General features: G+C 36.8%; 1 protein-coding gene across 3 annotated transcripts in view; it reads right to left on the bottom strand.

The window, feature by feature from the left end:
- FIGN (fidgetin, microtubule severing factor) overlaps nt 1-12,960 on the bottom strand; it is a 121,285-nt gene extending 108,325 nt beyond the window's left edge. Inside the window, exons 1-2 of one of the 3 annotated variants that reach the window (XM_033112640.1) lie at nt 12,589-12,960; nt 11,651-11,820 (exon numbers count right to left, since the gene is read on the bottom strand). In XM_033112640.1, coding sequence (XP_032968531.1) covers nt 11,651-11,675 — 25 coding nt within the window. In that variant the 5' untranslated portion in view covers nt 11,676-11,820; nt 12,589-12,960. The remainder of the gene's footprint in view (nt 1-11,650; nt 11,821-12,588) is intronic. The other 2 variants (XM_033112641.1, XM_033112642.1) reach the window with 2 other exon arrangements.
- Between the last annotated feature and the right edge of the window lie 528 nt (nt 12,961-13,488).

Raw genomic sequence — 13,488 nt, 5'->3', positions numbered from 1 at the left:
GGGGGCTCATGGATGTTTTCATAGATGATGCAATATTTGAGGTAGATATCAAAGCCTGGTAGTATTTCAACAGGTGGAAAAGAGCATTCCGGGGATTAAAAAAATGAACAAAGACTAGTGAGGGATTCAGTGGAGAACACATGGAATTGCTTCCAGTTTGATAAAGATCCAACTTTCATAGTGATCTGTGTGTGTGGTGTGTGTGTGTGTGTGTGTGTGTGTGTGTGTGTAAAAGGATTTGAAGCCTGTACCTCCACTACTGCTTAAGTTAATCTGCTGGTCAGTCAATTTATATTTCTTACAGGGAAAAAGCATTGGCTAAATAATACTCATCAACTCTCAAGACATAAGAATTGCTGACACATTGCTTGCAACCAATTAGTAAGCATATTTAATGAATGGTTACCATCCCTCTTGAAAAGCTTAACAAAGTGACAAATGGTCTTTGAACTTGCTTCATTCTTTCCAAGACAATTTCTGGGATTTCTTAAAGAGAAACAAAAATTCTTTTTCATTAGCTATCGGCCACTAACAAGGTTCCAAGTTACTCAAGCTCAGTAGTCTATGACCAAGCAGTCACAGATTGATTATATAGAACTGGAAACGTTCTTAATATTTATTGGATCAACTCACTTCTTACAAAAAAGTAAACTGAAGTCAGAGAAGTTGAGTGATTTACCAAAGGTCACAAATATGATAGATTGTTGACTTCTGCTGACACTTTTCTTCGCTATTGTCACTTTCCTGAGGAAGTTTTCCAGCACAGTGGCAATGTTCTCAAGATTCATCATAAATTGTTGAACTTTATAATCAGATAATGAACTATCTCTAGTACATATCATTAGTATATTCAATTCTGGATACCTCTATTTTTATTATCTCAAAACAGGAAGAATGATATTTTTTCTTAAAAGTAACACATTTAAGATATCGTGAAATGTATACATTTTGGGTTTGGAGAAGTGGTTCTCAATCCCAACTTTACATTAGAATCATTAGGGAAGCTTGAGAGAAATTGGTCATTCCCAAACTTGCATTTAACTCGTCTGAGGTAAAGCTTTGGCAAGTTTGTTTGTTTGTTTTGTTTTGGTCGTTAAGGTACAGCTAGCATTTACAGAGTAATTACAAAATTTATCAAACTTTGTTCAAATCAAATCAGACATCTACCTACTTTAATGACTTGAACTCCTATAATGGTAACAAATGCTTTATTTTCCAAAAGAAGCCTTAAAAAAGAAATACCCCAATCCTCAATAGATTTTTCTGTAACATCACTTGTGGCATAACCAAATTGAGTATACTTAGGGAGAAAAAAAGAGTATGAGTAATATGAATCATCTTTAAAGGCATGTATATTTTTTATACTTTTTCAAATTATGGGGGAGAAAAGGGAGGGAAATAGTTCTTTTAACTGGTGTGATCACAAATTCCATATATTCAAGATTTGATATAGAACCAGCGATTTCAAAAAAAGGAGAATATACTTTGTTTATAGTGCTGTGTGCACTATAATGTGTATAGTCACTAATTCCTAATAAATGATCAGTTTTCTCATGTACTTTTATTCAGATTTAATTTTTAGACTGCCAATATCATTTTTAGCAACTGTCACATGAAAACAGCTCTTTCCCTTAGCTTTCCTCATCATCTCCAGAATTTCTTTTTCATTTAACTATTTCCCCATTCCCCCAAGTTATCCTTCACCTTTTGTCCATGCCAAAAAATGCTGCTATGCTTTCCTCTCACCACACTGCCCAATATCCTTTTAATTAATGCAAACTACCTCCTCACGATCTATTAAGTTGGTGCAGAAGTAATTGAAGTTTTTGCAATTATTTTTAACCTTTTAAACCGCAATTACTTTTGCACCAACCTAATAGATATCATAGTCTAGTGGCTCAAGTGAAATTTGATTTACCAAATGATCAAGTAATTAACCACTCTTACAGATAAATACTAAAACACAAAACCCAGCCCCTAAAAACAGTACACAGCTATGGGTATGACTGGAGCCCAGCAGCAGGACGATGGACAAGAGAGCAAGGTTCCCAGTGAGTTTGCAAATAATAAAATCGGAAGAAAACCTTTTTCTCCCTGGCCCAAAGTACAAGGACACCTGCAGAGTTGGCTGGTAGAAATCATAGAGAAATATATGTATTTAGGTACACATGTGCATTACAATTACACATCATCAACTCCTCCCAGACGATAACTTAGTAATAGTGGCATTCTGAGACAGTAGGGTAGATTTCAACTAAATACAATTATATTGGAGTAAACCTGAAGTTTCGCCCATCATTATAAACTGTCCCATATACCACACTTTGTACTGTTCTCACAGGGCATTTTTTTTTTTTAATAAACAGTACAAAATAGTTTATCCCTAAGATCTTTCTACTTTGATGCTAAAACAAAATAAAACAAAACAAAAAATTTAAAAAAAAGCATTAATGAACTGTATGCACTCATTGAGGACTTATTAAAAGAACAAAGCATGATAAAGAACTTTCAACGTCAGATTTTTTTCCTACTACTTTAACTGCTTAAATGTTAGTGATAGAGATTTCACACTGATGTTCCAAAAAAAAAAAACACACAAAAATCTCCAAAGGGATTTTGCATGTGTACTGAATTTTTCTTTCTAGAGAGAAAAAACTCAGTCTAAACATCAATTTCTCAATAAGATTCTTTAGTGCTATACTATCTTACCATCCATAAATAAATTCATATTGATAACTAGTTGATTACTACTCTTAGAATTACATAAAACATATTTTTCCAATTAGGGAACACATCACATTCTTAGTACACTTAAAATCTTCCCAGAGAAAGAAAAAGCACTGTTCATGTACACATATAAAATTCCAAAGCTGGTGATATATTTTCTTTCTAGTTTTCCAGACAAGGATATCAGCCATTAGGGGTCCCCATGTTTATATTTGGGTCATATCAGTATTCCCCTCAAAAATGTTGCTTAATTGCTTGAATAATGCAAATAAAAATACCTCTTCTTTAAAGGAGAACTTTGCACCAACCCTACTGGCCTAGGATACCACAGAAGGGGGGTGGGGGGATTAGACCCACATCTTTTGTAAATTGGGCCTAAAATTGACTCCAGATTTGTGACTCATGAACGGAAAGCCAGTTTTAATATAGATGTGCTTTAAAAAGTAAAAATGGCTATTATTCTTAACAAGTTACATATTGGGTATTATTCTTTAAAAGTGACTCATAAAATATCTTTTTAAGTACTTAAAGTCATGAATATGTCCTATTCTTTTACCTCTGCTTGAATGTAAGTTTTCATTTTCCAGGAAAGAATACATTTTCTAACTAACCCCGTTAACCTAATTACTCATAAAAAAATACCAAAAGTGTCCCTGACATCGATAGCTTCACAAAGAAATGTGTCTGTGCACAACAGCATATTCCAAGTAGGTAATCAAAACTGTAGTTTTCATTTAAAAGATTCCTTTGGATCCATGTAATTCTTGGCAGTAAGATTTATCAAAAGCATTTAATGTTTGCAAACAGTAAGACTGCCTTATCCATATTACTATTTCTTCATCCATATACTTAAATTCAAAAGTATTAACTTATTAAGCTTAAAAGAATAACTGTACGCTGTTTATTTAGTGGTCTTTGTTTGATCTTAAATGGGGATTGTAATGAAAATGCCTTCTATCTTAAGGGAACCTTTTATCCTACTCGGAATAATTATCTTGTAAGATTAAAATCAGTGAATCATACCTAATGAAGGTTTATAATTTAGCATCATTCGAGTATATGATCCAAGAGAGTTTACAATCTTAACTTCAATTTGAAATGGAAAGGGAGAATAGATAAATAGAAGAGAATTAAAACAGCTATTTTGGGCACACCAAGGCACTGTATTGCCACATATTTACCCCATTCCTGCTTTTCAAAGCCAAACACTTCATATAAAATGCAACATACTAAAAGACAGAAGTGAGGTGAGAAAAGAAGGTCCCAATTTCAATTATACTACAGAATGTGGAGATACGTTACACAAATAGAACATTAAAAAATATACATTGTGGCTAACTGCCTACTAAAATACTTCAAGTTTACAATATCTTCAATGCAAAAGGCTCCTAAACTGCGAGGTGAATTTAAGATTAAATTTTTACTAATAGTTATTTCCAAGTCACCTTTCATTAAAGTACATATCAACTGAGAGAGCAAAGCATTGCTGTCACACAGCAACGATTTTTCTTCTTAGAATGGCTCATATATAATATTTCTCTCCACGAAGTCTAACAAGGCATACAAAATAAGTTCATTTTTTTTTCCCTTCCTCAGAAATATCTTTAAAGCCCCCCACCCTCACCCCAGTCTTGGATTACATAAAAGAATAGTTACTTTTCCGAGGTCTTTGATATTTTCCTTCCTGGCAGAGTCATCTGATGTGAGAAATATCTTTTGAAAATAAATGGTGCAGCTTCAAGTGCACTCAGATCCATTACTTGCTGGACATTCCATCGTATCTCAGTTTTGATTTGAAAAAGCTGCCTGCGTTCAAAATTTAGTTTTAGGTGCCGCAACACAAAGCTTGATCTCATTGGGAAGTATCTTGGGAAGCAACAATGTAAGTGTTTTGTCCACCCATCAACACAGAATGTTCACACCAAGGGGGAACGGAGTCATCATAGACCGTTACTACCTTGTTCCGGCAACAGGGGGTTATTCCAGTTGGATCGTAGAAACCAAGTTCACAATTAGAACATAACATACCACAAGTTAATGTTCCTGTATGACAGAGTTACTTTTCCTCTTTACTACAGCTGTCACCACATGTTTATATAGCCACAATGCCACTTTCTAATGTCGAATATCAATACTGCTACTATTATAAGATCATCATTTCTGTTTGTCCCTCTTCCCTGACTAGCACTCAATGAGGGGCGCTTTTAATTTCTAATGGTCAGGATTTTCTATGTTTTTAGATAATGTAAGATTCTACATTAAAATTACTTGTTTTACTTGTGCTTGAAACAGGTGGGATAGTGTTGGTGCATGCCAACAGAGAAACTCCCAGGTTCTTATTACAAATCTTAGTACCTACCCCCCGCCCCCAATCGTCCTGTGCCTGGAAAATGCATAATCTAAGTATGGACCTGTGTGCAAACAATTATGAAACACAGAATTTCTTTTAAGAATATCTGCACAAAAATTCATATGATAAATGGGAGTACACAGCTGCCAATGGGCAACATGAGATAAAGGAAAATATTTCAGTCACCACTTCATGTATAGAAAGAGCAGAAGATACCTAACAGTCCATTTTCCCATTGAGTCTCTTACTCGACAACCATTAATATCTCTTTAGACTGAGGCACATGGAATAACTGAGGAATACTCAGTCTCCAAGTAGGAAACTCAGTGACTGCCACAAAGCAGGCCCTGGATAAAAGTTTGTGGTTCGTGAAGGCAGGGCCAGTTTTATCTCCCCAAGTCTTCTGCAGGCCTCCAAGGTCCCCCCACAAAAGGGCCCTGCACTTATTTTAATGCTCTGCTGTTGTTGTCTCGAATTCTTTGTAATTTTTGAATAACTTGGTGCACATTTTAATTTTGCACCAAGTGCCAGAATTATGGAGCCAGTCCTACGTGAAAGTGACAATATGTGTTGACGATAAGGATAATAAATCAAAAGAACAGCAAAAAGTTTACAGCAACATCTAGTAACCCATGGATTCACATTACACTACTTTTAAAATTTTATTTTGAATGTTACTGTTTCCATGAATAATCTTTCCTCACGAACCAAAGCATGAAAGTAGAGGTCACTCATTCTCAGATGATTTTACTGTCATATGTATATGGCATTTAATCAATTTTCAGTTGCTTAAAAAGCATCTAATTGACAGGAAACAAACATTAGGTGAATCAGGAAAACAGTTTTGGTTTTGTTTTGGGTGGGTGAAGTAAAATGCAGTTTCTGTTCTTCCCAGCAATATATCCACAAGTGGAATAGAATAAATATATAAATTACCAGCAAAAATCCAAATGCATATGAAAGGAACTGAGTAAAGGTACTACCAACATTAAGATACTGGGAAAAGAAAACATTTTATAGGTATTTTACATTATGTATTCTTCACTAAAAACCATCTTTGTAAGTTATATATCACTAATAACTTTTCATAGAAGTTTCCCATGATATAAAAATGAGAACAAAATCCTAACAAGCCACAAGTCTTCCAAGATTTAAAAAAAAATACTTTCTAAAAAGGATTTCCTAACATAAAAGTATACATACTTAAGCTGAGTTGCAGGGTAAAAACAGTTTAACCTTGGGCCTTCATATAATAAATCATCATTCTACTTTCAAGATATATCAGTTTCAAAAATGATTGGACGCAGTGATACTATCAATGCTCTGTGAAAGTCACAGTAGCTCAAATACAAGCAAACATATCCATTTATACATATATTTAACATAAATACATCTGACTTGATATTCTCCTTTGAATTCATTGCTTCTAATGTACCCTGGAACGACAGCCCACCATATGCAATGTTAAGGAAAGTGTCAATATTCAAGTAACAAGACAACAAGCAGATTTGTTGCATAAAATATGTAAATATTATTAAGAGAAAGTGCCATATGATATCTCATGTTTGGATGGTTTCTTATCGCCTATCATTTCTGCCGCCTCAGTCTCTATCCTCAACAGGTACCGCACGCACGTGCTGTGCTCAGGCAGAGAGCTTGCTGAGCAGGCACGTGTGGTGCTGGCCTAAGGAAACCTAGTATACCCACCTGCTTTTCATTTGCTTCAAACTTATCAGTACAATTTACTTTTCCCGTATTCTTTACCTACCCCTTATTTCTACTATCTGCATTCCTTGTCGTAAGCATCCCTCGAGTACAACTGCCATTTAAATGATAACATCAAAAATATCAAAAGGGTCAGTAATCGGCAATCAGGTTAAAGCAGCTATGCTTGAAATTTCTACCATCAGTTAAATGAAAAGTTAATGATAAAAATTCAAGTATAGAGAAAGAAAAATAAAATAACAAAATTCAACCATAAAATGATCTTGCTAAACAGGCATTTGTTTTCAGTCTTTCAAAAACAGGGTTTCCATTTTTAATAGGCAAAAAATTTAGCTAGAATCCATGAGAGACAGGGAGACGGAGAGACAGAGAGATAGAAGAGACAGAAAGAAATTAAGTTAATTGAAAGGTGAAACAATTTTTGGACTTGCAGTCTTCCAAGTAGTACCGAAAAATAATTTCTAAGTTCAATTGATTGTAATAAAACATTAGTTCTTATACATCCTGAAAGAGACAATTAAGTTTTTCACCTGAAAAAAAAAATTGCAGTTTCCTGTGCCATTTATTTATTCTGGTTTATCAATGACTGAAGATAAAAAAAGCATCAGATATGCTGATTAATCAAGTCTTATTGATCAGTAGCATACACATCAATTTCTGCAGAACAATTTCACATAAACATCTGTAGAACAATTTCTCCCAATCAAAAATTTATAAATCGATATACATTCTTGGTAATTAAATTATTAGCTCTACAACAACAAATGTAGTATTTAATAAAAGTAGTATGTGAAATTTCTACTCAAGAATATATTGATCAAAGGCAAAACAGCAAACATTTCTATTAAACCAAGGTTCTAAGAACAAACTAGAAAGTACAAAACATAAAAGCCTGCAATTGTTTCAGAAACACTCAGCAATTCTGCTGATTTTGGACCATGGAAGCTGATTAATTAATTAGGTAATCATTCAAGACATCCAAGCACAGACAAAAATAGGGAATCATTAGCACAGCCTTCTTTATCTTGAGATAAAAATTTTGAAAAATGTTGTAGACAAACTTTCGGGATCTGTCCCTATTCCTAAACTAAGCAAAATATTAAATTCTAAAAGGTGACAGCCCAAAACTCAGGGAAAAAAAAATTACCTATAATGATATTATTCATTTGTCTTTTTAGGTAGCTAATATTTTAAACTACCTTAGAAATATCAAGTTTTACACAGATTTTTCTCTACAGATTTTTGGCAGTACTACTTCTTTTCTCCCCTCTGGTCGTACTCTTGTGCTAGCTAAAAGCAATTAATGAAATTTCTGCTCTCTTGTATGTCTATCAGAAGTAGCTGCCTACAAAACGGTTTTCAAAGTTCCTGCCTAACGTGAATAAAAACAACAGAAATGATTTTCTATTTATAGGGGGGAAAAAAACAATAAACCAGTACTAGAAACTTAGCCACTAGAGTCTTTCATATAACTATAGAAAAACACACTATGTTTTCACTCAGAAGATATGAGAGACAATTTTAAGAATCTCACTGATTCAGTACAGTCAGGAGAAAGAAAACTATTCTCTGTTTTCAAAAAAAGATGGTTCCTGAAATAATTCCAAAGAGACCCAACAAACTGTCTTTTTAAGAGAAGAGAAAAGCAAGTCAACTCACACATACAGCTCCAAACAGAAGTCTTACCCTCTTCCAGGAAAACAACAATGAGACTTTATTACCCTGCTATGATTCTTTCATTTCAGACATGATTAATTAGCAAGTATTGCACTTCCCAAAACTCCCACCACACTTTTTGTGGTCTATCATCCTAGTTGTTGATAGACCCATATGAAATAGCAAGTAGCCACCAGCAGTGTAAGTATCCAAAAACTCTATTTCAGAGAAACACTTCTCTCATATCTTTTCCTCCTAAAATGAAGCAGGCTGCTTTTAACTGCTTTCAAAACACACACACACACACACACACACACACACACACACAAAAACAAAACATTTTTTTCAACTTGGTCATCTTCTTAACAATACCTTTTAACATTTGAATAACGTATGCAACATGTTCAATACTCAAGAATACATGGCATATTTAACCTGTTACCTACCTATATTTTTAAGCTGAAGTTCTGAAAGCCTTGTGAATCCATGTCGTTTATATTGATAACCATCCACATGCACAGTTAATAAACAATAGAGATGATGTGAGCAATCATGTTTTGGAAAATAGTTTTTACAGAAAAAAAATGTTTCTTTTCCAAATAAAAGTGAATATTTCACATGTAATGAAAATAGGAAATAAATATAAAAGATTAAAAGAGAGAACGAAGGAAAGAGGACAACTCTAAAAATAATTTGAATGAATGAAACTCTGATTCTCTGCATATTGCTCCAAACCACTCTTTCAAAAATTTCCCTTTAATGCAATCTATTTTCAAAATGTCCATGTGAACCAAAAAGCCAGCCATAACTAAATGTACTATAAATATATATGTTAACAACCAGCCATTTATAATGGCTGGGGTTTCCCCTTCAATCTTTCAACTGTTATGTCCAAAAAACTTCACACATAGTACAATACTAATAAATAGATCTTTTTGGTTCCAGGAAACATTTTTTTAAATCTAGTCTGGTCAAAATATCCTCGCTTTTTTTTTCTGTTGTATTAAATTTAGGATCAAAAACATCAAAGCAGCTTCCACCTCGGACCTAACTTTTAAAGGATCAATGTGACAAGGCAGTCCCTGATAGATGTTTCTCTTGATAAACGACTTGTTCAAAAGAGACATTGTAGCTTTCATTTCCTGACCACAACACACTTTTAATTTGCAACAGCAGAGCTGGGAGAGTGTGAGCACTTGCCCACTTTGCAGCCTTTTAGGTTTGTAGCTGACTCCTTCAGGCCACACATTTGAAACAAACAACATCTAAAAATATTCAGAGAAACAGAATTACAAAATAGGAGCCACTAATGCCACTTTACACATATACACAAGTGTCTACTTTATCAATACGTATATAAACTTTATCTCCCCAGAATTCTAGTGTATGACAACAAGGCTCCTGAGTGAACATCATTTGTACAACGGGAATTTAAACACTCAGGGAAATAAATTATGTGACTATTATTTAATAGTAAGTAGAGTCTGGGTGGAGGCCAATTTACACACTTAAAAGCATTTATGCTGTTAAATGTCATGAATTATATGATTGCCTAACCCAAAGTGTTTTTTACATATTATTGCAATGATGATTATTACTACTACCCAGAAATCACATTTAAGTATCAATACGGTAAACAGACAAACCATCCAATTTCTGCTCTCAGCATATTGTCCGAGCTCCGATTTAAAATTTATAAATGTAATATCCTCCTCATCACAGGCAGCAGCCCAATCTGCTCTGAATATATATTACAGCTTTAACATCACAGAGGGAAATCGCCCATCTGGCAATCCCATTCGCTCCAACAGCTCCGGGGGAAAAAAAGCTGTGCTCTCTCCTCCTTAAAACATTTCTCAGGGCAAATTATGTGCATCTAAAATAAACAGTCTTCTTATTGATCGCTTCAAAGTCAACAAGTTCCAAATGCAAAATTCAATCAAATCCTTCCTATCGTGTAAGAGCGGTCGGTGTGTGTTTAGCTCAACAGTCACCAGAGTCCAACCAGAAGTATATGTAGCGCAACCGCTCTTCTAGTCCCTTTCCTGTATTCACATTTGTGTTATGAAAGAGCAGCAACCATGGCCACATTACAGACCCCCGGCAGCTTTGCCCCACTGCTATTTGTTTCTTTCAAATTCTCTCTTTCCTTCCCTCTTTTCAGGGTGAATGCATGGTGGTGGGGTAAATGTAACAACAACAACAACAAAAAGTTTAAAGTGGACATATCTTTTGGTTATGCAAAATACTTTTAACATCTTTTTGTTGTTGTTGTTCCCTCTTAGTCTTAATTGAATATCACAAAGTGTACACAAGGCATAGTCACAAGAGCTATTGAAAACCTCCTCTCACTCCATTTATCTGACCTTTTTTCTTCTTTTTCTTTTTTTTTTCCTTTTTGGTAAAGAAAGAGGAAAGAGTGATTTCAAACAAAGTCAATTTCAGTGCCTGATTATTTAATTCTGTCACAGGTTAAAAGTAAAAAGCGCTGACAGGCAGACAAGTGAATGGCAACCAAAGGAAAAAAAAAAAAAAAACTACCACTGTTCCTTAAAAGGCATTAAAGACTTCAAGCAATCAAAATGCATTTTTTTTATTTTTCATGTAAAAGATATCCCTTCACTCACTCCTCCACCAAACACACATGCACGCACACACACACACACATACACACACACACACTCTGAAGAACTGATTACTCCACAAAGTGCAATCATTGAGAGAGCCGATAGTCAAATTACATTAATAGATTGAGAAAAATTCATCCAGTTCTCTGTGTGTACATATATATGTATTTTCATTAGTAAGCAGTCTTTCCCCACTCTCCCGCCCTCACCCCTCTCCACCCAGCCCCCTCCCAAAAAAACCCCACACTGAGTTTAACTAATTTACATACCATTTGACTTCAGCGGTTATATAGTGCATTAGTAGTAACATGCAACTTTGGGATTACAGCTAAAACCGATCAAAGTGGACTACAGTAATCTATTAATCAAAACTGAAATATATAAACAAGTGATAGCAAAAAATAAACAAGCATTTTGACAGATTAAAATACACATATATTTTGTTAAAAAGGAATTATATATCATGAGCCTCTGCTTTCCAAGCAGTCTTCCATGGTTTGATCATGCTATTTAATTTGTCTTTCCTATTTAGATGCAAAGGAAGTAAATTCCAAAACTGACATACCATAAACACTGGTGCTACTGATCATTTCTTGCTGGCAGCACAAAAAGCTGAATTGGATTTCTCACAAGCAGGAATTCCAAAGGTTGCTTTTCATTAAAGCCACTTTTCCTCTCAGCTATCAAATGTCACTGCCTTGAAACGTGGGCCCTTTCGTCAGGTATTCATTTAACCTACATGCATATAATTAAGGGGGAAAGCAACATCAACAAAAAGGGGATCTCAGATCACAGGAGAAGAAAGAAAGGAAAAAAAGCACATGACCAGGAATGCAAGTCCATGTCAATTTCACTCACTCCCATTGAAACTAACAAGAGCTCCGGGGAGGACGGTAATAGGATCAGTGGATTGTATATACCATTAAATTATACATCTTTCTCTCCCGTTCCTTGCCAACAATACGCCCACCACGCTGTACCCCTCCAAGATGATGTGCTTACATTTTTCTGCAACCGATCTTGTGACATTTTCACGTTCCCCCCAGCCACGAGATTGTAATTTAACCTTAACTTTTTGTGTGTGCAAGATTGTTATTTACACTTCTTATTTACTTAGAAGTTAGTTCCCGAAGAAAGTCTAGCCCCACCCTATGGCTCCGCTTTCTTATTTTTTTTATTTTTGAAGTAAAAGATAGTAATAAGTAAGCCCAATATAGCGGAAAACGAGATTCTTGCCATCGCGAACTCTTAATCCCACACTATTGTTACAATGATTAAGCAGCAAAAATATGCATTATAATGTTTCAGGGCTACTTTGTGCAGAGAAATTAGACAGCAGGTTGGCGTACAGAATAGAAACGAGTGCAAATTAAATTTAATGTTTACGGCACAACTCGAAGATCTCTTTTTATTACAGGTCTTGGATTTACGTATATTCTTTATAAATAAAACAAACAAAAACAAATTTAAACAGATGGTAGAAAACTACGAAGCTCCTCTTACCTGAACGCGCGGAGCGAAAAGCCGATAGGTTAGCGTAGCATCGATCCGATGTGTTTGCTGATGAATGGAAGCTAGGGTTAAGTGAAGGTGCCTATGATTTGAAATCATTCCAAGTTTTTGAAGGGAAGACGGACTGCAGCCTCTGCCATGTTGGAATTTCAAACCCAAAACAGCTGCTTGGAAGGAGCCAGCATGCCAGAGGCTGGGCGCAGGCGCAGAGCGCCGCCGAGCCAAATTCAAATCACTTTCACACTAAGAGCCAAAGATCAGTTTTCAAAGGAGAGAGGGAGAAAGAGACGGAGGCTGCCGAGAGGGAGCGAGGACGCGAGGCAGTGGCGAGAGGCGGGCAGTGGAGAGAGACGGGCAGCGGGAGGACCGGGAGGGAGAGGGAGAGGCGCACGGAGCCCGCGGAGCTGCAGGGGGAGAAAGGGAGGCGGGAGGCGAGCGGGCGAGCGAGCTAGAGACGCGCCAGAGATTCATGGGCAGGGAGGGCTCAATGGCCGCGCCGCGCTGGCCGGCCGGCCGCTCGGGTCATGTTACACGGCCCGGGCCGCGGCGGCCGCCCAGCCTCGCCGACGCGCTCACGCGGCCCGGAGGGGGCCCCGAGGTCATGATTACGCGCGCCGGGCCCCGTAGCTCTCCCTGTCCGCACTCTCAGGCGGTCCAGCCTGAGGAAAGGGGGGCAGTGTCTTGCGGGTAAAGGGCCTTTCTTTCCCACCCGTGGCCAGCCGGCCCCTGCGCTCGCCAGCCAGCCTCGGAGCGCCCGGGACAGGGCTGCGCAGCTCCCCGGCCCGCGGGCCTCTCCCTGCCCGCTCCCGGCCCTCTCGACAGCTGCTGCCGATCTACCCTTCCCCACCCCCCTCGACTCCGCGCACAGGACAAGATCTGTCCCTGAGAGCC

The sequence above is a fragment of the Rhinolophus ferrumequinum genome, chromosome 8, assembly GCF_004115265.2.
Source record: "Rhinolophus ferrumequinum isolate MPI-CBG mRhiFer1 chromosome 8, mRhiFer1_v1.p, whole genome shotgun sequence".
In the NCBI taxonomy this organism is placed as follows: Eukaryota; Metazoa; Chordata; class Mammalia; order Chiroptera; family Rhinolophidae; genus Rhinolophus; species Rhinolophus ferrumequinum.
Note: the sequence above shows the minus strand (reverse complement) of the source record. Positions and strands in the feature narration are given on the sequence as shown.